Raw genomic sequence first — 26,211 nt, forward strand, 5'->3', positions numbered from 1 at the left:
CACCTTGTTTCGGTCACGTGACGTGAGCTCGCGAAGATGGTGGAAGTTTCTTCTTCCGTGAAGTGAAACCCGGAGTGAAACCCAAACAAGCCTCACACCGAGGGCTGGGACTTGGCTTCAGCGGCACCGGCTCGGTTGTACAGCCTCTCTCGGGACCAGGGTAAGTGGTGTCGGTTAGTGGAGCGTCCCCTCAGCGGTGCTGTTTGTGTTTCTGTCCGCTCAGCCGCTGGACTTTGGGATTTCCAGCCAGCCATGATGATGACATTAGCTAGCATGCTAGCGGTTAGCCGGGGCTGGGATGGCAGCAGCAGAGTGTCAGAAGGGACATTCAACACGTACTCAGCAAGTCCCTGCGACAACAACACCTCTGTAAATACACACAGGGTTTCATAGCAGCGTAGCTAACACGCTAATACAGATATGCTGTCCATTACTGCGGCTAAAACCAGTTAGCGTTAGCTCGTTATCCACTGCTAGTTGGATTAAATTATGTAATCTTCACTAACGTGTGTTATATTGTTATACAAGCCAAAGCCTGCGGAGGGGTCAAGATGACAAGGAAGTGATCTCTGTCGATGATTATTGGACGTGCTGGTTAGCACAGTTAAAGGGATTCATATGAACAGACATCAAACTAATCTAATATCTGCTTGCTTGTTGTTGCTTTCATGCTTTGCACAAACCAAAACATATGGAAACTATTAGGAGCCATCCCTCAATATAGTGTCTCCTCTTCGAGGTAATAATTTAATCTACATTTGAATTAGACGTATTGATTCTTCAGGTGAACTGAGGAAACCAGTTGTTATATTTTCTAATATATCAGCAGAACAGTGTATATCCATCAAACCAGCTGTCTAACAGTGTCCCTCTGAATGTATCGGTTTAGGTTTGACTCTTTGGATAGTTGTACTTTTGTGGGAGAAACAGAGACATATAGAGGGAAATAGACAATCATTTGTTTGGTTTGGTTTATTAGTCACTGGCAGCTTGGCAACTTTGTGTCTTCATCAGCCACTGCCGTCCTCTGTAGTTTTAACTGATCAGAGAGGCCCTGCGGTTTTATCTGTTTTCTTTGGTGTTTCTCCTTTGATGAGATAATGTATATCTACATATAACCTATCCAATGCGATCCCCTGGCTTTAGTGACATACAAAATAATGTTTCATTTTCACTAGAGATTTTCCGATACCATTTTTCCTTCCCTGATAAGGATTCTGATACCTGGACTTTGATATCGGTTGATACAGAGTACAATTCGATACCGGTGCCTTTTTAAAAGCAATAACAACTTAGTCAACCTTTTCCACCGGTCAAGAAACCCAGTAACATCTGGCTTTTGTCTGCAATGGGAATGGATACAATCAGCAATCACTCCCGGGTCATATGACTGCAGTAGACACAGGATTTTGTTGGCTCCAGCTAAGATCGGCACAAAAACCCTGGGTGAACTCGCTGATAGTTTCTTAGTTTTCAGTGCATTTGTAACATTGAACATGATGCACTACACTACTGTAACAGTATTACTACATTCTCATTCATTAATTCCACTCAGTAATATATTTAATTTTAGTTTATAATTAAATTTTAGGTGTATATTGTATTATATTACATTTTTTCCCTCTAGTTTTATTTTAATTTATTTTAACATAAAACTTTGTATATTACATTTTTTATTTTTTGCTTGTGTGGTTCAAATATGTTTGAGTATGGCTAGAAGGGACTCTTTGACCCAACAATTTCATTGCCAGCGACTGCTGTATGTAATTGTTGTGCATATGACAATAAAGTCTTGAAGATGCACTGGAGAAAAAATACAAAGAGACAAACTCCCCTAGTGTCAATGGGAATGGAGTCAATCGCCTTTTTTAGCGGTTTTATCCAGATTTGAATAACCTGCGTTTACCTGCTAATTTCTGTGCAAATGCCATGGAACCTCTTTGGTTAATTTTGCTGTTTCAAATAGTAAATATTGGAAAGCACTTCTTCACTGCTCTAGAAACAGTACTTGAACCTTACTTGGTCCAGGAGTGATTTCTGGGAAAAGAAAATTGTAGCTTTATCCAGGTGAAACTAACATATTTTAAAGACCTGGTATCAGATTAGAAAATAGATTGGCTAACTCGCAGTGACCAAGCATTTCCGTCAGTATCAGCAGAACATCTCAAATTTTTACTGGAAACATAGTTTGTGATCTTTCTAGATTACCAATCTAATCCATGACATTATAAAACAACACATACATTAATTATTTCAGCTTTTAAAGTTCAGTTTTTAGATATCAGGTAAAAAGACAATTTGGTGAACACTGTGCTCAGTTTTCTAATGGTGAACATGTAATATCAAATACAGGACTCTTGAGTGTTGTGGCCAGATAACAAAATAACCTGATTGTCCTTTTACAACCATACTGAGTTGGTCAGTATGAAGTTGTTTTGGAAATGTGCACCACTGTTTTGTACCCTAAATAATGTATGTCTATGGTTTAACATGGTCAAGGAGTTTATGTAAGACCAAATTCTGGTAATATTGTTTGAAGTTGGCTGTTCAGGTGCTCTAAATTCATACATATACAGAGCTCTATAGCCAAAGAAAGAGACATATTTGACCTCAAATTTAATTTGCCCACAAACACATCAAGAAGTTATTGGCTCGTGGATGATGTTATTGAGCTGGTTAGAAAAATCCAAGACAAGGAGGTCATTTTAGAGTTTAATATTCTGTGAGTACTCTCATCTACAAAATGTGGTCAGCCCGCTCATGAGGCTGCAAAGTCAGCAGTTGCAATGAATTATTGACAGAGACTAAAGCAGCAGCCAAAGTGAAAATTTACCCAGGAGCTCCCCACTTTCTCCCGCTCTGCCATGTGAATCCTGGACGAGATAGACAGAGGAACATGCATTATTCAGCGACACATCAGACCTGATTCTCGGAGAGATCACAGCAACGGATTTCCCTTTTGATTGACACATTTGTAGGCGGTGCAGCTTAGGTTGTCACTGGATATTCATTCTGGAGCTCATAACTGTTGATACACTGTCAAGGAGACAACCGTCCTTTACTTATTTAAGATGGAAATGTATCTCCTAAACCAAGTAGCTTCTCTTTTGAAATTATGTTTCCATTGCTGCTTCAGTGAAGTTGAAGAAAATGTTCCAGTGGTTAAAAGCAGAAAGTTAAAATATTATGTCGGCCTTCAAAGGCTTCTCTGTAGAGCGGCGCGTTGACAGTTATGTTTCTAAAATTGTACCAGGACCCATCCATCACAGAAGAGGCAAACACACAGTAAACAGTTCTCCACAAGTTTCATCATCAGTCTTTAGCTTTGTCAACCTTGTTTGATGGTCTTTGTTGATGTTTTGTTTTTGCTGTTAATGCTGTTAAGTATGAACGATAAATTCCAGCATTTCATTCCATTAAAATAAACACTCCAGGTGATCATCACTATATTTCATTATATTCATTTGGCAGCTGCTTTTGTACTTGCAACAATTCATGCACTTAAACTCTTTCCCACCTTTTATCATGTTCCAGCCTCACACTAAAAAGTAATATTTTCCTCATCAATCTACATTCAATACCCCATAATGGCAAGGGATTTATTTTAGAAAATGTATTCACAAGGAAAAAGTGAAATAACGTGTTTCTGTGCTCAGCTGAATAAGTGTTCAGTTTAGCTTGAGTCATCTTGGGTGTGAAGTGATCACTTTGCTCACCTGGATTTGGTAATTTTTCCACAAATCCACCCAAGCTCTGTCAGGTTTGATGGGAATGATCAGTGGACTGTCATTATCAGGTCTCTCCAGGGATGTTTGATTGGGTTCGAGTCAGGGCGTCTGGCTGGGCCACAAATAGACATTCACAGAGTTGTCTCGACCGTGTTGTCTTGGCTGTGTGCTTTGGGTCATTGTCTAGTTTGGAAGGTGAAACTTTGTCCCAGTCGGAGGTTCTGAGAACTCTGGATCAGTTTTTCATTAAGGATATCTTTGTACTTTGCTCTGTTCAGCGTTCCTTCAAGCCTGACCAATAGCAATGCGCATGTCCAGTCTACCTGACCCACTATGAGAGGCAACCCACACTAAAAAACAAGCCCTATCTATGAACCAAACCTGACCCGACTCATTACCCCACTGCAGGGTCGACTTAACTGTGGTATTCCTAAATCTGCAATAACATTTATAACAATTCTTTTTATAAATGTATATTAATGTTTTCTCACAATACACTGCACTGCTGAGTGAAGTAAAACAAGTCAGTTGTTCAAATTCCACAGAGTTTGAAGTAAGTCATGAATGAAACGAGTGGAGCATATTGTTCTTTAGTTTTGAGGAAAAACCACATCATGAAAAATTATTGCTGACTATAGTATTGCTCATCATACCCCCCCAAACTTACCAGACCATATAAAGAATGACTTCCTTAAATTGGGAAATTGGAACGAGTGGAGGGGTTGATGATGCTTCTAACACCAGACAGACACAAAAATATAAAACAAATATCTCCGGTGAAGAAAAAGAGGTTTCGCACATCTAGAGGACAACGACGAAGAGAGTTTGTGGTGACAATAGTCGACGCCGTTGTCGATGACTCTAAACAAAATCATGTGATCTCCGCACCTCCGTAGTTACTTCCTGCACCACCCCTCACCTCAATCATGCCGAGAATTTATTGCTGCTGTGAATGCATCTGAGCAGAGGATATCCTGCTGTGTTGTGCATGTGTGAAAGGCAAACGTGGAATGTGAGGTGCCTGAGCCAAATTCCAAGTGTCATCGTAGAAGTTAATATTACGTTTTATTTTTTTTATTTAAAGTTTTTTTTTAAATATTAAGTTGCAAACCTCATTATGAGGTATTGAGTGTAGATTGATGAAGGAAAAAGTAATTTATTTTTATTTGAGCACAATAAGAAATGAAGTGCATTTTATTTATATAGCACTCTAACAATGCTCGAAGACACTCAAATAGGATTACAAAAACAGAATGTAGATAAAAGTAAATAGCTAAAATATAAAATGCACATAATCAAACATGGAAGTACAAGATGTATACAACAATACAATGACAATACTTTATGAATGCACTGTAGCTGGCATCAGAAATTGTAGTATACGTAACACTTCAGTTGGCTGAGGGCTACATGGGGTAATATGGAGGCTCAGCAGACTGTGTTTAACCCTTGACAACAGATAATTTACTGCCTGTCATGTTGTTTTTTCTACTGTGAATACAGTCAGGAAACAGAAAAAAAGGGAATTGTAGCAACATACAATACAGTCCTTATTATTGAGATATGGTTATACGATGCGTGTTTTTTATGTGTTGATAGTTTAAAGTATTTTTTTTTTTTAAGCCTTTCATATTATGGGCTAAATATACCTGGTCTAAATGATCCCATCTGTCTGCTGCAAGTTTGCAGCAGCAAGAAACGATTTGTCACCACCCTAATGATGCGTTGTCTGTTCTGCAGGCCTACATCCCAGCCCTATGTCATGGCTAGTGGAGTCACCAAGTCGGGCACTTCCAATGGTTACCCTATGAAGGCACAGCTGCAAATCATTGGTAAGTGCTCCGTTTTGATCCAAGTGCACCAAGTACGGTTCAAGTAAAAAAAGGTTGACTTCTTTTATATATTTGCATTTTTTTCCACATAAGTACATTTTGAAATGCTGCACTCTAAACTTTACACTATAAATTCAATTTAGCTGCTTAATTTTCAGGATCCTAATTCTGTGTGTGTTGGCTTCACTCTCACAATGTCACAACACAGTGGGACAATTCAATAGGACAGGATTATCATCTGCCTTGTCTTCATTGCCTTATGTGTTAAATCATGTACTGATGTCCAACAATCATTGAGTAATCTCAGTGATAGAAATTCAATGTAGATCCTGCATTGATATATTTATTATAAAGAAATATAATACTCAAAACTGTTATATTTTGGGATTGTGAATGCACTGATTCTCTAGCCAAATATATATCACCTACTTTGTAGCTTTTAAAATGCTGGTTATCTTGCAGCACTGTTCCAATTTAAAAAAATATATGCTACACACAGGATTTCATGTTTTTATGTCCATGTATTATGTCATTCCATGTTTCTGCATTTTTATTATTTCCACCAACAATGTGTTTTTTTCTCTCTCTGGCACAATTCACCACTAACTGTCCGCTACATGGTCTCGTCTTGCTGTTTCAGTGCTATCAGCAAAACTCAAAGAGAACAAGAAAAACTGGTTTGGCCCCAGTCCTTACGTGGAAGTGACAGTCGAAGGCCAGTCCAAAAAAACTGAGAAATGCAACAACACCCACAGCCCCAAATGGAAGCAGCCGCTCACTGTGTGAGTCAAAGTCTTTCCAATAATACCAGAACCATTTAATGTTTGATCACATGTATGATCATCAGAATGTAACTATTCTGTTGCTACACATAAAACAGATAATTCCGGTGTAACCTGTGTGGAATAATATTTAAAATGCAAAACACATAGAACACACAGTGAAGGTTGATATTTGAATCTTCACAGAAAACATCTAAGAGTCAATTTTACTTAGCTTTTGAGAGACACCTTTCCTTTATGTTTTTATTTTTATTTTTTTTATTTTTTTTTATCTTATCTAATTTATCTGTTAATTGTTTTTTATTGTTGATCCTTTGATATGTCTGCAGAGAAACAGTACCCCACATTTTTCACTGCATGTATCTCTGTGCATGTGACAAATAAAAATCTTAATTGTCTGCCCCTTAAAAGTGAGAAGATGCTTTAGTTGAGCAGACCCTGAGTTGACTCACATTTTGTGAGTTAATTTACTGCCCTTATTTTTTTAACTGCCTCTGCATAGGGAAATGCAGGAGCAACATCATGGCATGCTTTAAACTTGATAAACTGTGTCTCAAACTAAAGTCACCGAACCACAAAGCTAACTCTGATAGAAGTAGAGACAGGTGATGGTGAACAAGGGCAGCATAGGGTGGACTATGCGAGCCAGGGCAGCGTGACTAGTTTCTGTTGGCCGCTGCGATTCCTGAAGCTCCGGTGTCTGGCGCTGTCAGCAGCCTGGCAGGAGAGACAGCGGGGGGGGTTAGGATTTCATATCTGAGCTGTGGCCAAGATGCCAACTTTTACTTTCTCTGACTGCCTGGATGTCTTTCAAGGAAATCTTAGGACACTAAAAATCACAGTTTAGCACTTGTTGAATAACAGTCTATGAAGTCATCTGAAACTATTGTCCTCCGGTCTATGTTACAAATTGAACAAGACAGAAAATATTTTCTTTGTCATAAGAGTTTGATTAACAACATCTTTGAAATCATTGCCAATCACTGCTCGTCTCTGTAGCTCTACACACACAAATTGACATTTATTAAGTTATTAATCAATAGTGTTGGATCATGAATCTGGATCTGACAATCTGATAATAATTTAGCAACTGCGGGCCACAGTGTGGAAACCCTGAATGTAACATAAATATGTATATGTTACATATGTATATTGGCCCCCAAAAATCCAAATCTCTCTCTAGAAAAAATTCCACCTTTAAATTGAATGGTTGGTGTAAGATATGAACTTTATCAAGATGTATTCCTGCGGCAGCCCTGAATTACCAGCGTTTAGTTTTGGGACGTGTAACTCTGAGTGGAGGATAATGGTGCACAGAGTAAAGAAAATATATGCTATCTCCAGGGGGTGGTAATATGCTGCATTTTAATGTAGAATGCCCTTAGCGGTGAGAGAGTTTGTCCTGTTCATTGACATGAATTGTATTTCAACACAAATACTGTACACTTGGTGCACTCACACCTTTTGACTCCCTACAGTCCAACATATTCACACATCTGATGTCCACTTAATTTTAGCCTGTGCGGGACCTTCTGCCGTGCACAGTGACCTTCTTAATATAGAGTTCTCCTACAGTTTCTCTTGTACCCAGAGGGCAGAGTTATTATATGTCAAGTGTTTACTATGGGGTGAAATCAGACCTGAGCCCATGTGTCCACAAATGTCTTTTGCTGGAGGCTCTGAGGGAACGAGATAAACAACCGTCATAGTGATGGTTACAGACACTTATTGTCCCTGAATACCTTCTGAATCTCATTGTTCATGTTTTCCTCTCACCAAAAGACAACGATGTATGAGTTGCCCTCACAGACACTGTGGCCTTCACCTCTTTACCAGCTTATTAGGTTTTTCACTACACCGTCTAAACAGTGAATTATCAGCATTTATAGTTGAGGACAGTGATGTGTCTCAGGATATCCAGTGTGTGGCTTTACTTATTCTTGTTGCTGTCAACCATTCCAATTCATGACACAATATCATTTAGACCAATTCTTCATGAATTGACGGTGTTAGAGCTTAAACTTGTGATGAATAAAATGTTGGGAAAGAGAGTGAGTCCCTCGAGGGTGTTTTGAAATCAGAGGCTCAGCAGACAAAAGGACGTCATCACTCTGTTTTTCATTTAAAAGTACAAACGCACTGCATGAATCAACTGAGCTGTTTGTTTCACCAGGATTGTGACTCCATTCAGCAAACTGTCATTTCGCGTGTGGAGCCACCAGACCCTGAAGTCAGACGTGTTGCTGGGCATTGCCACGCTGGACATCAGTGACACGCTCAAAGCTAATGACATGAAAAGTGAGTGTATGCGACCCAGACACACACACTACACTCATTGACTTTTCATGCCTGTGTGTATGTGTGTGTGCTTGCACAGATACCTTTGTGAGGACTATTATTAGCCTGTATTAGCCTAGAACTTTTTACTCAACCTTCATGAAGTGAAGACATATTGGCTTCTTCTCACAATGGGCTGTTTGAGGGTTAAGACTTGGTTTTAGGGTTAGGGTTATGGTTAGGTTTATGGAATTTGTAGTAAGGCATACTTTGATCATTATAATATATTTAGTTAACTGTTAACAATCAGTAACCTGATTTATGTTAATTTAATTTTCCTGTATGATTGTGAGCCAGCCTTTGCTGTGAGATGCACAGTTGTTAAGACTAACCAAACCAATACTGACTCTTCTCTTAAAACCAAACTGTAAACAGGGTAAATGTGGTACAATGGTACAGGGAGCCACCTGTTTGATCTGCATTACGAAAATGTCATCATGTCATTTTAGGTCAGTAGATCAGGACCTTTTGTCTCAGAGCTGGGGGTCTAAGTACAAGTGTATGGTATTAATCCAATTAATTTAAACAAATTTGGTGGGAAATCTATGTTGTCCATTTTTTTTGTAAAAAATGTCACAAAGATTTTTTTTTTGTGACATTAAATCAGTACGTGATTAGTTTTTTTCTAGTATTGTCGGGCTACTTCCTAAGTTTTCTTATTGAGGATCTTGTGGCTGTTCTGATGTTGGATCTTTTGTCAGTTCAGCAGTTCTGACCTTTACTCCCCCAAATGCCTGTTCTCCTTTTTATTTATTTCAAACTGCTCTTGAAGCAGCCAGAAAATTGCATCACTTCCTGCACCCCAGAGCTTTTGGAAAATATTTTGTTGTTGTCATTCAGGTGCTGTGTTACAGAAGTGAAACCAAAAAAAGGGAATTAAAACTGTTATTTTAAAAGTTTGAGACAGTTGTGGCCTTTGTAAGAACATCACTACACTACAGAAATTATTTCAGTGGCGGCTTATCAAACTTTTTCCAGAGTAAATAATACATAATTGGTGTGCTAGTCTTTACATTTCTGAAGGGAGTGTGTTTGCATACATGTCCCATTATGATGCATACACCTCTTAATTATACAAGATTTCACCCATTTGTAATAGTGAAAAAAAGATTTAAAAAAATAAATACGTGGCAGTCAGTGGTGTTGTTGGAGCTGGCCACCAGAATTAAATCAATGTGTGGGAAACACTGCGGTGACATATTTCAGTTGTTACTGTTTTCCTCTGACCATCTTGCCTTTTGTCTCACTGTAGTCTCTGAGGTGGTGCAGACCTTACAGCTGTGTGCAGACAGAGAACAGACAGATGTGGTGGGAGATCTGTCTGTCTGCCTCGACGGCATGACCGTTGACCCCGAGATGTTCGCCCTGTCCGAGGCTGACCATCACAGTGAGTCACAGAAGAGCCCCAAGCTGTATAAAAGCCTATTGAATATTTTTCAGGTTTATTTGTCGTAACATCTGTAAAGGATACAGTGAATGGAGGCCCTTGTCTCGTTAGAGAAAACTTGGAAGCCAGTAAACAAGCTGATTTATTGATGGTTTCAACTGAGATTATGCAATTTTAGATCCTTGAAGGAAATTAAAGCCGGGTTATCACTACACTACTTTCAAAATGGGCAGATTATTCTGCGGTGCACACTACAAGTCTTCCTGACGTGCGATCGGGAGTGTTGCAGTCTTTGTGATCTCACACTGTACGACTGAGTGGGAGAAACCCCCGACTGGTCTCCAAACTACGTTGAATTGCAAAATCACACAACAGAGAGTCAGAGGGATCCTCCTGCTCTTCTGTGTCATCCTGCTACAGAATGACTCTTAGAGCTGGAGGAGACATAAAACGCCTCAGTTTACATCAGAGTTGTAAAGAGAAGAGTGCATCTCAGGGTTCAGAGAGAAAACTAACCGAGCCTGACCCAAACCTGACAGGTATTATGTTGTTTCTGTCCAAACCAGACATGAACCCGATGCAGTCAATGTAGCTGCACTGAGTCTCATACCCTGTCCCTCACACACAGGATTTTTGGCTTGATTTCCCCCATTACTGATATGTGTAGTGTAAAAAACCATGGGACACCTCACCACTATATGCACCTTCACCACCCTCACCCCGTGCTGCACTCAGATTGGCTGGAGTTATCGCTGAGTGCAACTAGATTTCCAGCAGGGTTTAGTATTGTAACATTAGATTTTCTTTTGGTTGGCTGGTTGTGTTATATGTGAATAGGAACTCCTTTTTTTAGCTTCATTCATCTTGTGTGTTTGTATTTCAGGTACATCAAATGGGGAATCACAACCTAACGGGGATCATGCCCAAAGGTACAGTACCTATCCTCATATTCACTCCAATTTTACTTCAGTCTCATTTCTAGCTTTTTTCCCTGTTTTGTGTATCTACATCCACTCTCACTCTTCACAGGCCGAGTCGAGACAGCTCTCCAGCTGTGGATGGCGTGGAGCACAGGTCCTCTCCCAGTGCCCGGAGGTCAGTGAGCGCCTCCGGGTCTCCCTTAGTGTCATCAGGGGGCTCAAAGCCTCTACGACCACCCAGGCCCTCTAGACCTCCTCCTCCGACTCCCCGCAGACCCACCTCTTCACCAGGTCAGACATTTACTGAAGGAAGGTTCTGATCTGTTGTAAACACTTTTCTGCTGAGAACTAAGAACAGGAGAGAAACTAGTTCAAGTGCGCTTCTTCTTACACTGACTTTGTGTCACAATTTAATTAATTTCAAAAATGTACCCCAAAGGCTAAATTGGGCCAACACTCTCTCTGAGTGACATTGTTTGAACGATCAGTTTACTGTAATATGAGCCATAATCACGTACAGCAATGTCGTTTGGAAACGGAAATAGTGAGGCTGAAATGTGTTGTGTTATGTCTGGGAAGTTAAAACATTGGTTTTGGGTTCAGGGTCAAGTTTAATGTTATTACTTTGCCAACTTGAGCTGCAAATCTGGTCTACCTTGACAAAGGGAATTAGTATTCTTGTAATGTGTCTTACACGTGTTTCCTACCAACATAACGACAACCTGTGATCATCTGGTCCTGGTCTGAGGATCTACACTTAACTTTTCACTGATTCTGATTCTTTCCTCAGCGTCTTCCAGCAACGGCTCTGCACCACCTGATGGTAGTGATGCCCAGTCAGGTTCAGACACACCAGTACGAACACCTGCATCAGGACCCTCATTGACCCCAGAATCCAGTCCATCGGCAGGCTCAGACAGGAACTCCACACCGGCCTCCAGCGCAGGAGCGACAGCAACCAGACCGCCAACCACCAACCCACCAACCACCAACCCGCCAACCACCAACCCGCCAACCACCAACCCAGTGGTCACACCCAGGGTCCCTGCTGTCAATACCGGCCCACTGCCCCTGGGGTTGGCTCTCATTTTGTTATCTTTGCTATAGAGCTTATGGTACAGTACAGTGGATGGAGTAGTGTCATGCTGAGCAATATTGATTATTATTATAATGTCCAGCAGATGATTATATACTTATTTAAATGTTTTCGCTCTGCTAGCAAATCAGTATTAATATGATGGTTTTAGTATCATGTTACCTGTTTGTAGAACACCACACAGATGTGTCTGCACATTCATTACATCAGTGAGTTTGTCACTCGGAGCATTTCACATTTTTCCTGGGGTTGTAACTAAACGCCTTAAATTCCCTTTTTGAGTTATTCCAGTGTCGTCATTGTCATCAACACTGCGACCTTCACTGGCTTTTTGCTGCTTTTGCAGCAGGATGAGTCATCGCTTCAAAGCTCCTTTAAATCTCTACTTATGTCATGCACCACTACCTAATGTCCTGAAGTTTACTGTCGATGTTTCATCTAGGTGGGAACAGAGGGTGGATCCGAATGGGAGGATGTATTTTGTCGATCATGTGGAAAAGAGAACGACGTGGGAACGCCCTGAACCATTGGCTTCTGGGTAAAAAGTCCTCCTTTGATCTGTCTCCTCTCAGATGCAGATAGTAGGTTAATAGGACTGTAAAATAGTAAGTAAAATAAGACGGCCTTTCCATCTTTAAAGATATGATTACTGGTACAGTACATGCAGTTGACATTTTCTCACACAAATCCTGTAGCTAGTGATGTGTGTGAGCTCCACCTGCACATGACCATCTTCAGGCCTCGGCGGCCAGGGACTGCAACAGATAAACAAAAGGAACCATTGTAGATTTCTACACCAGGAATTTTCATATTCATTCATTTTGTCTTTAGCTGGGAGCGTCGTGTCGACCAGATGGGGCGAGTCTACTTTGTCGACCACATCACAAGAACCACCACATGGCAGCGCCCCACAATGGAGACGGTGCGGAACTACGAGCAGTGGCAGCACCAGCGCAGCCAGCTGCAGGGTGCCATGCAGCAGTTCAACCAGAGGTTCATCTTCGGGGTGAGACATCCTCTTTGTAAAGTCGTACTGTTGTGGTGATGTGGGCATCTGGAAGTGTTTTACCTCCGTAAGATTATAATGTTAGGAAAGATCAAGGTTATAGTCCAGTTACAGTATTTACAGTGTGAAGTAAACTGTTTTTGTTTGTGATATGACTGTTAATGTCAAACTCTACAGATTCTCAAACAGCCATGATTTATTAATGTGAACTATTCTGCTTTTCTGCTGTGTAGCTACAAGACCAGGTCACAGCCACTCAGAATAAGGAGTTTGATCCTCTTGGGCCTCTGCCGCATGGATGGGGTAAGATCATTAAGTCCTGCTGTCCACACTACTCCAGAGTTTGAGCAGCTAAAACACAGAAGTTTGAAAACGCTGCTGGCCACCGTTTTAGTCTGGACGGGCAAAAAAAAGAGAGGTTTGGAAACAAATATCTCGCTGATTGGATCTTCAGTCATGACGTAGCCTTCACTGATTTGTCAGGCCCCTGGGCGTAGGAGACAAGTCATCCAGCTGCATTTTCAGCCTTACATGGCACTCGCATGCCTCCCCAGTAGACGGGGATAAAAACTGTTCCAAAGCTAAAATGCTTGTGTGGATGAAAATCGATTAGTTTGGATATAGCCTTGGTTATAGTTGAATTTCTTTTTGGTTAGGCAAACCACTTGGGCAGTTGAGAAAAGGTTTTAAAACTTTTGAATACTGTGCTGATGAGAAATGACACATCTGTATTTAACTGGAGGGCTGCATCTAATGTTTCTTCCTGTGCACCAAAAACAGAAACACCAAACATTTCTTATTTTATTGCCATTCCTTGATTTGACCAAGGACCATTGGAGACGGAGTGTGTTTATCTTATCTGAGCTTATTATTACCCAAGTTCATTATACACTCCTGGGACCTTTTTCTTCTTAGACTGGGCCTTGATGTACTCCAGGGAGTGTTTGCTATCAGCAGCAGCAAGTTTGTCTCTGTCTTACAGCCATGTTAATGTACAGTGGATGTTTGCCACAGGACTCATTTGCATTGTTCAATATGAATTTGTTAAACACCAGCATTAGTGCTTATCTTTGTTTATGGCGACACATTTACTTTGTATTCCACAAACATACCACAGGAACCAACTATTAAATTAACCTTAAAGTTTAAAGTTTGTCATGTGCTCACTATTGAGTTTCCACCTCTCTGCATTGGACTTAATAATCCACCAATTGTTACTGTGTTTTTCAGAGAAGAGAACAGACTCCAATGGCAGAGTTTATTTTGTACATCACCCCACACGCTCAACACAGTGGGAGGACCCACGTACACAGGGGTGAGTTTGTGTGTGCGTGTGAATGTCCCTTTGCTGTCACATCAGATAACATACTATAATTTTGTATGATGTCATTTTTAAAAAGACGTTTTCTGAAATAATCCATCACTGAATATTGACCTGATCTCATTATTGTAGGTTGCTCAATGAGAAGCCACTTCCAGAGGGATGGGAGATGAGGTTCACCGTCGATGGCATTCCCTACTTCGTAGACCACAACAGGAGATCCACCACCTACATCGACCCTCGCACTGGAAAGTCCTCACTGTACGTCCTCCACCATATTGTTTTCCACCTACTCAAAATCTGAAAAAAAAAAGAATCTGTATGATTTCTCGAATTAAAGAGGAATCAAGTCATTGGTAGGCTGTGCTTACTGTGGTTACAAAGTACACAGCTTCACACTAGAAGAAGTTTTAAGATTTATCGATCTGGATCAATGTATAGATATTAAAGTAAGAACATAGATAAACATCGATTCATACTTCCATATTCCACATCAATGAGCCTTTATTTGAGATGTGTGTTGCAGTGAACTTTTGCGCCTCCCTCGCGCTCAAGGTGGTGCAGCCTTCTCCCGTGTAGCAGCTGAGAAAAATACAAAAACAACACTGCCGGAAAAAAGCAAAGAAACACACAAACAAAATAACACAATCACCGGCTTGCTTCCTCCAGCAGCACCACTTCGGGCATGTGTGCACCCCTTTGGCCCGACAAACCGGTTGTTTTACCATAGTTTCCTTCAGAATTAGTCACGACCAGCCAGCGGACTGCGGAATTACACCCTTACTCACTGTTAGAAAGCTAGTGCAGATACTCAACAACCAATGAAAAGTCAGTGTATTCAAATATAATAGACTGTAATAATAATACTGCCTTGTAAGTTCTTTGCTTTAGAGCAAGGCCTTTAGGCGTTAAACGTTTGTAATGGTAGAAGCAAAATCTTACTCATAGCACCAGTGTTTCTATAACATGAACATGTTTCCTGTTTTTAAATGACATTATGAGAAATGATGATTGACACAACAAACGTGATTTATCTGCTTCAACCCGATGGGGATCTCCTCTGAAACTAGAAGCTCCTTCATACCTATTCTCTAAACTATACCTATGATACATGTTTCCTGGAGCCACTGACGGTGACTATCTGGCTTAAGTATTTTCGGTACTTTCCGTGCCAGAAATGAATGAGTCATGTTTCTCCTGCCAGAGAGAATACCAGACTGTCAAGAAAGAAATAATTAGCTGAACTAATAAAGCTAATATTAAGATATAATAATATATAGATAGTTTTCTGTTTCTTAGTGTAGTCTGAATTAGAAGGTTTCATTGTTTAATATATATCCCTTTCCTCTGTCGTACCAAGTCATTGTCTGTGAAATCCCTCTCTATTTTTAGAACCAGAGACACGTTACCTTGATGTGACGAATAGGTCACCTCGTCACACCTCAGTTGACATATGATAATAACCTGGGAGCGTAACATAACTTGAGAGTAATTTTTTAGGTTTGGTCACAGCGGAAGTGGAAAAACCAGTTGGGTGACTGGGGATGAGAATGTGACAGTAACTTCCTGGAAACAAATATCAGCTTCAGATAAGATTAAAAAAAACAAAACCTGTATAAGTATCTGTTTATATGTTTTAAAACACATTAAGAGTCTGTGTGTTTCTTTTCCTTCACAGTGAAAATGGACCTCAGATCACATACGTGCGTGACTTCAAGGCCAAAGTACAGTACTTCAGATTCTGGTGCCAGGTAGGGCTCGCTGTTTGTCAGGGTTCTCTGAATGATTTTTCAGTTACACCATTCAAAGTTGCGTCGTACTGCAGTTGTTTCACAGTGGCTATGTTCAAAGCACAAATACACATGCCCCCCCACATCTATACAAACTTGCAGGAATTTAGCTGAAGCGCACTCTTAGTCCAGTCTGGTCTGGCCTTCCTGCTCTTTATACGTGTTTGTACCAACCTTAAACACACACAGACCTGCAGCACTTCATACATCCTTGAATTGGCATACAACCCTCTCTTGGATTCACATCACTGAAAAGAGAGTAAAGAGAGAGTCTTAAGGTCTTTGCACACCAAGTCCGTATTTTTCATCTGAAATTATCACACGTTTAAAAAAGAAAAATACCACCTCATGTTTTGTCAATAACATTTGCACACTGAAATTCTCCTTGTTCCTGACAGCTTCCTAGGATTGATGGACCCAATGTTGTAATTTTCTTTTTTCAAGAAGAGAAAACTGCTCGACTCCATTTAATGCAAATTTTCAGAACAAATACAATAACGCATTAGACTTGGTCTGCAAGGTTTCAGCGCACAAGGATTTTTGTTGGATGATGGGTTAAAAAAAAAATACAGTTGAAAATACAGACTTGGTGTCCAAAGATGTTTATTCTAAATTAATTTACTCATCATAATAAACACTGACCCTTGCAATCTCTTTTCTGCAGCAACTGTCAATGCCTCAACACATCAAGATAACAGTAACCAGAAAAACCCTCTTCGAGGACTCCTTCCAGCAGGTGAGGTCAGACACTCGGTTCACAGAACTCCAGCCAGATGTGCTTTTACTGAGCCTGTGGCTTTGTTTGCTGCTCAGAAAATATGCCTCAGTAGCTCAAGGGCTGTTGTCCTGGTCACTGCCCTTTTCTAGTGCACTTTAAAATCAGTACAATAACCACAAACAGTAGGGTGTGTGCTGAAAAACATCTTAAGTTACGCAACTTCATAATTTTAGTAGTAATGATAATAATAATAACAGTACATTTTCCACAGGCACAGGGCCACAGCCTCATGTCTCTTATTACCTCTGCACTGCACTTATCAACCTGCCCATTTGTAGTTTGACAACTTTCAATTGGGCCTATTTTACCAAGAATTATGTCTTATCATTATTACTATTGTTACTATTACTATTGTATTTATAAGGTTTATTAAAAGTGCATTTAGCAGTAGTATATTTTAAGTGTCAAGTAAGTAAATTAATGCAGGTCGTCATTTTAAGATAAAGAAGCAGATATAATTAAAAGTAAGACGTTGAGGCAGAACAGTGCTCAGCCGGGGGCTTGGGAGTATCCCCCACTCCTGCCAGGTAACTATGACCCTGGGCAACTCCGGATAAGGAGAGTTTGGATCTAGAACCCATGCTGTGCGTTGATGTGAGCTGGTATTGCTCTACCTCCCGCTCCAGCTCATGTTTGTTCCCTGTCAGAGATGGGACATTCCATGTCTCTAAAGCTTGTTTGCGATGCCAGGGGTCCATCATTGAATGGAAATCATGATAATCAAAAATTCGAATCTATAGTTTACATGTGAAACCTCTCAACTTGTATTAACACATGTTCTATTTACGCAATTACTTTAATTCTTATCTCTTAAACTTAAAAAGCATTGTGTAATTGAGTTATTGGGTCATTATATGTAAGCAATGGGATTTTTGTCAGACTGATGACTTGATGTTTGACAGTCTCAGGTTAAGCATTGATAAATTCATGAAGTCATTTTGGCAGCAGTGTTGAACTCATTGATTTACTTTTGCTGTTCAGTATTAAATGGTGTGGTGATGGATTTTAGAGTAATTCCTTGTAGCAGTTGTGAGAAAAAAAGTAATATCCTCGACAAAGGTACTGTTGTGTGATACAGTGAGTGAGCCACATGTCTATCATCACATTGTCTCTGCTTTAGATTATGAGTTTCAACGCTCAGGATCTACGAAGGAGACTATGGATCATCTTCCCTGGTGAAGAGGGCCTGGATTATGGAGGCGTTGCCAGGTAAGTTAGAAAATGACTGAGTATGATATGATGATATGTGTGCAATGTGTTGTTGTGTTTCATGGATTTTCTTATTTGAAGCTACTCAAATTTGAATGCTCCTGATTCTTTAATATGTCAGCTAGTTAGTGACATCAGCTGTGTCCCAATTCAGGGGCCGCTTCAGAGGCTGAACCGAAAAGAGACTTCTGGTCTAGAGAGACTTTCCGTGATCAGCATCACCAGCTTGTCCTTATTGCTGTTGCCTAGCAGCAGAGCTGCAGTTGGACATGACAAGAAAGTTTTAATGCCCCATGGTTTTTAAAAATGTATACCGTTAGCTGTTTGGTTGAGATGAAGCATGATACTCACAAGCATCGGATGTCTCATCGCTTGCCGGCTCCATTACCTTTTTGAAAAACAGTTTCTCTCTGAAACACAGCAAATCTTTGTATAGCTTGGGCCGGGAAGGATCCACCCATTGGAACCTTTGTTTCTTGGGATGAAAGGACACATTTGTTGGCCGCATTTGAAGGAGCCTACAAAAATCTGTCTAGTTGCGCAGGTGTGACGCAATCGGTCTTCAAATGCAGCCTCTGAAGGATACGGTCTGTGGTCTTTTCTCATTTGTGTTGTCTCTTCTTGTGCAGGGAGTGGTTCTTCCTGTTGTCCCACGAGGTCTTGAACCCCATGTACTGCCTGTTTGAATACGCCGGTAAAGATAACTACTGTCTCCAGATCAACCCCGCCTCCTACATCAACCCTGACCACCTCAAGTATTTCAAGTTCATTGGACGCTTCATCGCCATGGTTTGTCCTTTTATCATTTGCTAGTTATAGGTTTTTGTATTGTAAAGAGACAAATTCCAAAATAGAAACATGTGAAAGAAGTGTTATCAGACAATTTAACAGCTTGTGTTCCTCTATCAGGCTCTTTTCCATGGCAAGTTCATCGACACTGGTTTCTCGCTGCCATTTTACAAGCGCATCCTAAACAAGCCATTGGCCCTGAAAGACCTGGAGTCAGTAGACCCTGAGTTCTACAACTCCCTCATTTGGATCAAGTGAGTACACAGATCACTGTGTGGTCAGAAGAGGTTGCATAATACATTTGTTTAAAGACTTCATGAAACAGAGCTATCAAAGCTATTTGATCCTGCATTTATGTGTCCTGGAAAAAGATATGATTATATATGCAGATATTGATTGGCGTTAACAGTAACTCACAGCGCTAAATCTGAATCACACCACCCTCAGTAACTGGTACCTCAACAGATATGTATTAGGCAGATAACAAAAGATAGATGAACTATTAACACAGAGACACAGGATTAAAAATGGGGAAATGTATTTGTCCTTTCATGGGGGCTTTAAGTTATGAGTTGAAGGTTGAAGTGAAGCAGGGTTTTCGCAAGGTCTTAAAAAGTCTTAAAAAACCTAAATCACCAGAGATTTAGTTCTTAATAGGTCATAGATATGTTAAAATATTAGGTACTAGGTCTTAATTATTTTGCTGTTCATTTAACGCGACTTTCGTAACACTTTAAAATTTGTGAATATTTTGGCAGCATTCAAAAGTTTGTAATGTCTTTGGGTGTAGTTCTTTCTCAGCGATACAGATATTAGCACGCTGTTATAAAACTACAAACAAAACCAACTTGGAACTGATAACTGATACAAACATCCTGGTCAGAATTGATGTCAGTACACTCGGCTTGGGTGTTAAAAAGAATTTGGATACCTACGGTCTCTGCCTGTAGTTTGAGAGATAATGTTGCATTTTGAGGATTATTTTCTACTTGGCTACTTCACCTTATCTTCAATTTTGATGAAGATGAGTTGTGTAACTGTCTGTGCTGCTGTAAAGGGACAACGACATTGAGGAGTGCGGGCTGGAGATGTTCTTCTCTGTTGACAAGGAGATCCTGGGGGAAATCACCACCCATGACCTGAAAGAAGGAGGTGGAGACATGCTGGTCACAGAGGAGAACAAGGAGGAGTACATCAGGTGGGTTTTTATTTGATATGAATTTGAATTCAATGCATTATAAATCACACTGTAGAATCTATGTTAGGTTGGTTTCTAAGGTCACATGAGCCCATGTGAGAAAAAAGCAGGAAATTCTCCAGAGAATTCATCGTGAGTGACTGGGCGCATTGATGACCTTTCAAATTTTCGACAGATGCAAAAAAAACTAAAAGAATTCACATACCTCCGGATGATAGAACGAGATTCAAGAGTTTTTGGTGATAAGGGTGGATGCTGGTGTCAAAGTGCTGAAAACAAAAACATGTGATCTCTGCAGTGGAATTTATCCACTGCCTCCAAAATGCTGTGCCACCCCTCACCGGAACACTCCGGAGATTCCTGTGTTGTTGTGAATGCGTCTGCTGCATTGTTCATATGTGAAAGACAAACTCTGGAGAAAGTCCGGACCCAGTTTTGTTGACATTCTGTGGAGTTCATGTCTGAAAACAGCTTTAGTCAACATGCTGTCCTCTGATGTCATGGAGACTGTGTGTTTGTGGTCGTCCCACACAGGCTGGTAGCAGAGTGGAGGCTGTCCAGAGGAGTGGAGGAGCAGACACAGGCCTTTTTTGAAGGCTTCAACGAGGTCCTCCCTCAGCAGTACCTGCAGTACTTTGATGCTAAAGAGTTGGAGGTATGAACCTGACAACTCTGTCATTCACACGATTCATGATGTGCTATGAGATGCACTAAAGAGACCTGACGAACACCTGGATTGCACATACTGGACGGTAACAGCTTCATGAGGTGAATACAATGATGCACATGAAATATGTAAATAACTTGCATCCTGTCACAGGTGATGCTGTGTGGCATGCAGGAGATCGACCTCGCAGACTGGCAACGAAACACCATCTACAGACATTACGCTCGCAGTAGCAAACAGATCGTCTGGTTCTGGCAGGTCAGTGAGCTGCAGCACTAGTGACATGTTCAAACGTTTTTCTACTGGATCATAGGAGTAAGGTTGGATATATTGTTGGAGTTAAACCAATTTGACAAGTTAAACCCATTGAGACCTGAAAAAAACTGCACTAGGACCTTTATTTCTCAGCCTCTGAAGCAGATTGAAATATTAAGTAAAAACCATTTGAGAGCTTAAACATTTGACCTTTATTGGAAGTCAATGTCGTTGCCTTTACAACTGGATATAACTGGTAAAAACAACAATTATAAACCTTTCTAGCTAATGAAAGATATAAGCATTTCACCCTCCCTACGTGAATTTCAGAGAATCATGATGATTGTTGTTCACGTTTTTAAAATGCTGTCTTTAACAGCTCTAAAGGGTGACGCAAGCAGACATCACACCTCGTCTCAATGGGTTCAATTAATATTCAGAGTTGTAGACAGATGGTATTGTCTGTGGTAGGGAATGGGGCTTCTCTTCAGCTTGGAGGAGTACATTGTAGAACTGTTTGAGGATTCACGGATGACACGGAATAATTCTGAAGTAGCACCACAGCATTAACACAGACCAACACAGTCAATATAAACGTTTCCCCGCTTGTGGTTCTTAACCTATGACTGATTTAATCAATTGTATATAATCTGTGACCAGGTGATATGAAAGTGTTTCTAAATGTTGTTGTCGCTTTTCCCTGCAGTTTATCAAGGAGATGGACAATGAGAAGAGAATGAGGCTGCTGCAGTTCGTCACCGGTACCTGTCGCCTGCCTGTAGGAGGCTACGCTGACCTTATGGGTAATTACAGCTGAATAAATGATATATAAATCCAAAAAATGCATCTAAAACCTGTGTCTGGTTATGCTCTCTTCTGTTCTTATTTTTGTGGAAAACAATGTGTATTTTATATGACTGATTCATTAATGTATGAAACCATCCCCAGTCGTAAGCAGGTTGGAGAATATTTTTGATACTTAACATTGTAACACAAAACACTGGTCACCTTTTTTTACAGCACTTCTTTTGTTTGTCCCAGTTTTGTTGATGATCATGTTGTGTTCAATCCACCACGATCTCTCACTGTCCCACTGACCTGTGCCTCATTTTACAGGAAGCAATGGTCCTCAGAAGTTCTGTATCGAGAAGGTGGGAAAAGAAAACTGGCTTCCCAGAAGTCACACGTGGTGAGTTCATGCGAACGACTGTAGATTCAAAAGGATGTTAAATCATCGTCGATCAGAACGCTGAAGGTGACATTGTTTCTGAATCGACTACACTGGGGTCTAACCAGGCATGTTTGAAGCAGGTTATTGCTATTTTCTTATTGGCTTGTTGGTTAAAGTCAGTACAAGTGCAGAATCATGGTCTTGTTAGCTGGGGTAGTCTGTGTTACCGGTGTTTGCACAGTGGTCAGGCACATACAGATTATATTACTTGCCGATCGGCCACACCTTCTCTTTCATTTTTAAACTTGCTTTTTCATTTTTGTTTATCAGTGGTAGCACGTACGTCACCAGTTATCAAACTAAGTCTGACGCTGCAGTTGTACAGCGAGTGTCTGCTCCAGGCTGTCACATCACAGAGTATCAGTCTTATCACGTGATGAGAGAAGAGTTGACTGACGAGTATGATGAGGATTTGATGTTAAAAGAAGTTTTGATATCGGACATGTCAGTGCGTTTGAGACAGAGTGTGCCAGGAACGCATTTTTCTGTCTGAACTTGCTTGAGAGAAAAAAGTCTGAGCCCGATCCCAACTTAACAGTCATTCGTTTTCTTTGTGTCCGGATCGACCAGAGTCTGACACAGTTAATATTAGCTGCTCTGAGTTTGTGTTACATTGTCCCTGACACACGTGGTAATTGCTTGTTTTCTCCTATTTAGTGTAAAAATTCTGCCAAGCCAACGTGAATAGCATTTCAAAAATTGTCCAACCCCTTGGTATCCACACTCTAGTTTGAGAGAGAGAGAGCGAGCGATGCAGAGCACTGCGCACTGCGCACTTTACAATGAAGCAGCACAAAACAATGCAAAGAGAAGGGGACCATCATGGACAGTCTGGGTAATTAAACAATGCACACAGCTTCAAGTGCAGCAGAAGAGTGAAGCAGCTCACAGTGAAATCTACCAATACAGATCTCACTCAGTAAACACTGTACAGACACTGAGCCAACACGCTTCTCCTCCTGTTAAATGTTTGGTGTAATTTGTAACACCAGTGTTGTCACAGGTTTATTACCCAGTGGGAAAAATTCCACACCATGGCATCCCTGTTTCTCAAATCATATTCACAGAGGTATCTAGAATAAACACCAGAGCAAAGGGGGTCTGATGTTGATCTAATTTTATTATCTTACTTTCTCAGCTTTAACAGACTGGACCTGCCGCCCTACAAGAGCTACGAGCAACTAAAGGAGAAGCTGATGTTCGCCATCGAGGAGACCGAGGGCTTCGGACAGGAGTGAGAGAACCCAGGAGAGGTTTAAGAGTGGGTGCAGGAGTCTGAAGGAATAAACGCCACCAGTGTTCAAATCAGGGAGTCTCGTTAGAGTCGGGGAAGGGTTGTTTTCTGTGTTCATGCTCATGCATGCATGCACCTGTACGCTACTTGTACGGGTGCATCAGCAAGACTGCATGTAGTACCACAGCAGGATTTGGGAAGTGGCTGTCGACCGTTCATACCACGTTCATGGCAGATGTGAAAATGTTATATGTCTTCTAAACCAAAACACGGAAGCTGCTCCTGTCTCTCTGAATGTGTGGCAGTTTATGCATGGGATCCTGAAAGCCCGACCCCTGCGACACCTGTCTGATGGGACCGCAGTAGTTTCCCCTTCCACACACGTGATCATGTAACGGCATGCAGTCAAGTTCTCAGATCTCATAAGCAGCAACCTGATTTTTTTTCTTTTAAAGTAGCTCGGCTTTAAGACGAATTTTAAAGCAAAAATTGTGAGGGTGCACTTCTTCTTTTAAACTGGATTACGTTTCACCAAAAAGTTAATTCTGTTGCTCTAAGATTGTTTGGATTTTTCCTTCATGAATGACATTTCTCTTCAACCCCTTTAATCTCTCACATGTTTATTTGTATGTCTCATGATTGAAGTGGATCATGATTTTATAAGAGTGCTCCAAATTAACACTTAAATAACAACGTTCGCGCTTCAGAAATTATGAGTTGGGAGAGAAACAGATTTGTGTTCCTGCTTCTACAGTGTTGTATCTGTGAATGACTTGATTGTGAAAAGTGTTGTAACCTCCATTATTTATAGTGGTGGAAGACTTGAGCAGAATTTAAACTGACCCTAGTTTTATAGGGCCAGAGGCTGGACCGGGCGAGACGTCCTAGATTAGAGCGCTCTGGGAGAATCTTCTAGATTATTCATCTTGAGATCAGCTGCAGATATTTTACACCATCCTCCCGTTGTGTTCTTGTGAACCAACCAGGGTGAAGAAAGTATTTTTAGACACAATGTGAGTTCAAGATCAGAACATTAAAGCTTTCAAAAACACAAGTGAAAACACCAAATTCAAGTCAAACCAAATCAAAATGAACATTTTGATTCATGCTTTACAAGCAGAAACTTCATGTGGCTCTTCACACACGTGTAGCATTTGAAGGTTAGTGATGGAGATGTTTGCTTATTTTAACTGTTTGTCTCATATCAAACCACAAAATTAACAGGAGCAATAAATGGTATTTTAAAACCATTGTCTTCCAATCTGAGTATTTTCACATCTAACAGACAGAATTCCTCTTAAGTCAAAAATTAATATCTGACACGTGTGAAATGATAAGATTATGTGGTTATGCTTTTATTTTGATTTTAATAGTTAATAGTTTAGGGTTGTCAGTCCTGTTCTTGCGAACGCGATATTTCGGGAACTCCCTGAGGGAATTTCTCACGGTGACCTTGCAAAGCGTCTTTTTGGCCTCTTTAACCTGATATCGTGAGTCCCCCTTTAAATAATTTGTCCAAATTTCGACGAGTGATCACTTGGACTCAAAGATGATTGGATTCGACTTCCGTGGTCTAGGTCATGGGGACCTCATGAGTGAGGAAGAACAATGTATGTACACTAAAACTGGAGTGGTTGGTGGAGGGATACAACCACAGTGGAACATGTGACGATTTTTGATAAAGATTGTTTCTCAACACCCAACACTGTGTGTACAGAACAGTGTTTATGATATAATAACTGTGAATACTGGTTCCTTTTGGCAAACGTTGAACAGCGTCTATCAACAGTACCAGTGGTGTGCTTGCTCATTTTGGAGTTTCCTCTTGAATTATTTGTTCGACCAAGAACACAGGTTTGGTTACTCTCAGCCTTTAGGACGCTTTATTTCCACCCTCAGGCATCACATGTCTTGTTTTAGCAGCTTGATGCGAGATGGTGATGATGAACCACTTCAGGTTTATGGACAAAAATAATTGTTCTCATGAAGAAACTGCACTAGTGAGGAGAAGCTGATGACGTGACCTGATTCTCTGGCTTATCGTGACTTTATGGACGATAATGAAGTCAGAGACAAAGATGTGATATAACGAATGTATCCTGATGAAAAGATGATTGGTAATCTCATTAACATTTTTTCTTGCCTCCCCTAACACAGAGTGTTGGTTTAAACTTGTTCTGGGTCGATGACATAATAACATCCTGAGTATATAGTAGTTAAGTGAATATGTAAATATGATAATTCACTTTTTTATTTATCTGTTCTGCAGAATGCTCCATGCACAACTCAACCACTGTCTCTCTCCTGTATATTGAAAACAAGTTGTAAATGGTGTCAATAACAACAATTTCTTTTGTAAAAGAATGGTTTTAATAAGAGGTTTACGGTTACTCTATTTTCTTTTCCCTGTTTAATTTCTGATGTACATGAAAGATGTGTAATATAGAAATTGTCACCTTAATAAATTAAATCAAAATAAACTGTTTGTTGCTTGGATGAATAAAATAATTTGTCATTTACTCTTATATCAAGATATGAAATTTTGTATTGGTATTAAATGATCGCACAATAATGGGTTGGGGAAGTGAACAATCCCAAATAGTTAAGGCTGACAGCAGCCTATTATTATGAATCCCTATTATTATATCGTG

The 26,211-nt window shown here is 40.4% G+C and overlaps 1 protein-coding gene across 3 annotated transcripts; it reads left to right on the forward strand.

The window, feature by feature from the left end:
• Window positions 1-26,040, forward strand: itchb (itchy E3 ubiquitin protein ligase b). 3 transcript variants are annotated; one of them, XM_034591735.1, is made up of 25 exons: window positions 1-160; window positions 5,469-5,560; window positions 6,201-6,342; window positions 8,516-8,640; window positions 9,932-10,066; window positions 10,950-10,995; window positions 11,096-11,277; window positions 11,777-11,949; window positions 11,995-12,062; window positions 12,525-12,620; window positions 12,914-13,088; window positions 13,322-13,391; window positions 14,319-14,403; window positions 14,542-14,670; window positions 16,088-16,160; window positions 16,864-16,935; window positions 18,098-18,186; window positions 18,816-18,975; window positions 19,096-19,229; window positions 20,033-20,173; window positions 20,708-20,828; window positions 20,994-21,098; window positions 21,802-21,898; window positions 22,212-22,284; window positions 23,465-26,040. In XM_034591735.1, exons 2-25 carry the CDS (start codon window positions 5,491-5,493, stop codon window positions 23,562-23,564), a joined length of 2,661 nt encoding a protein of 886 aa, XP_034447626.1. In that variant the 5' UTR covers window positions 1-160; window positions 5,469-5,490; the 3' UTR covers window positions 23,565-26,040. The 3 variants fall into 3 exon arrangements, with proteins under 3 accessions (XP_034447626.1, XP_034447625.1, XP_034447627.1); XM_034591734.1 differs by having other exon boundaries at window positions 11,777-12,062; XM_034591736.1 differs by lacking the exon at window positions 6,201-6,342.
• Window positions 26,041-26,211: the final 171 nt, after the last annotated feature.

The sequence above is a fragment of the Hippoglossus hippoglossus genome, chromosome 7 (assembly GCF_009819705.1).
Source record: "Hippoglossus hippoglossus isolate fHipHip1 chromosome 7, fHipHip1.pri, whole genome shotgun sequence".
NCBI classification, from domain to species: domain Eukaryota; kingdom Metazoa; phylum Chordata; class Actinopteri; order Pleuronectiformes; family Pleuronectidae; genus Hippoglossus; species Hippoglossus hippoglossus.

Coding starts and splice junctions, on each gene's coding strand:
- itchb (XM_034591734.1), top strand. CDS start 5,491: ATGGCTAGTGGAGTCACCAAGTCGGGCACTTCCAATGGTTACCCTATG. Junction 11,278..11,776: donor CAGACCCACCTCTTCACCAG/GTCAGACATTTA, acceptor TTCTTTCCTCAG/CGTCTTCCAGCAACGGCTCT. Junction 16,936..18,097: donor TCGAGGACTCCTTCCAGCAG/GTGAGGTCAGAC, acceptor TCTCTGCTTTAG/ATTATGAGTTTCAACGCTCA.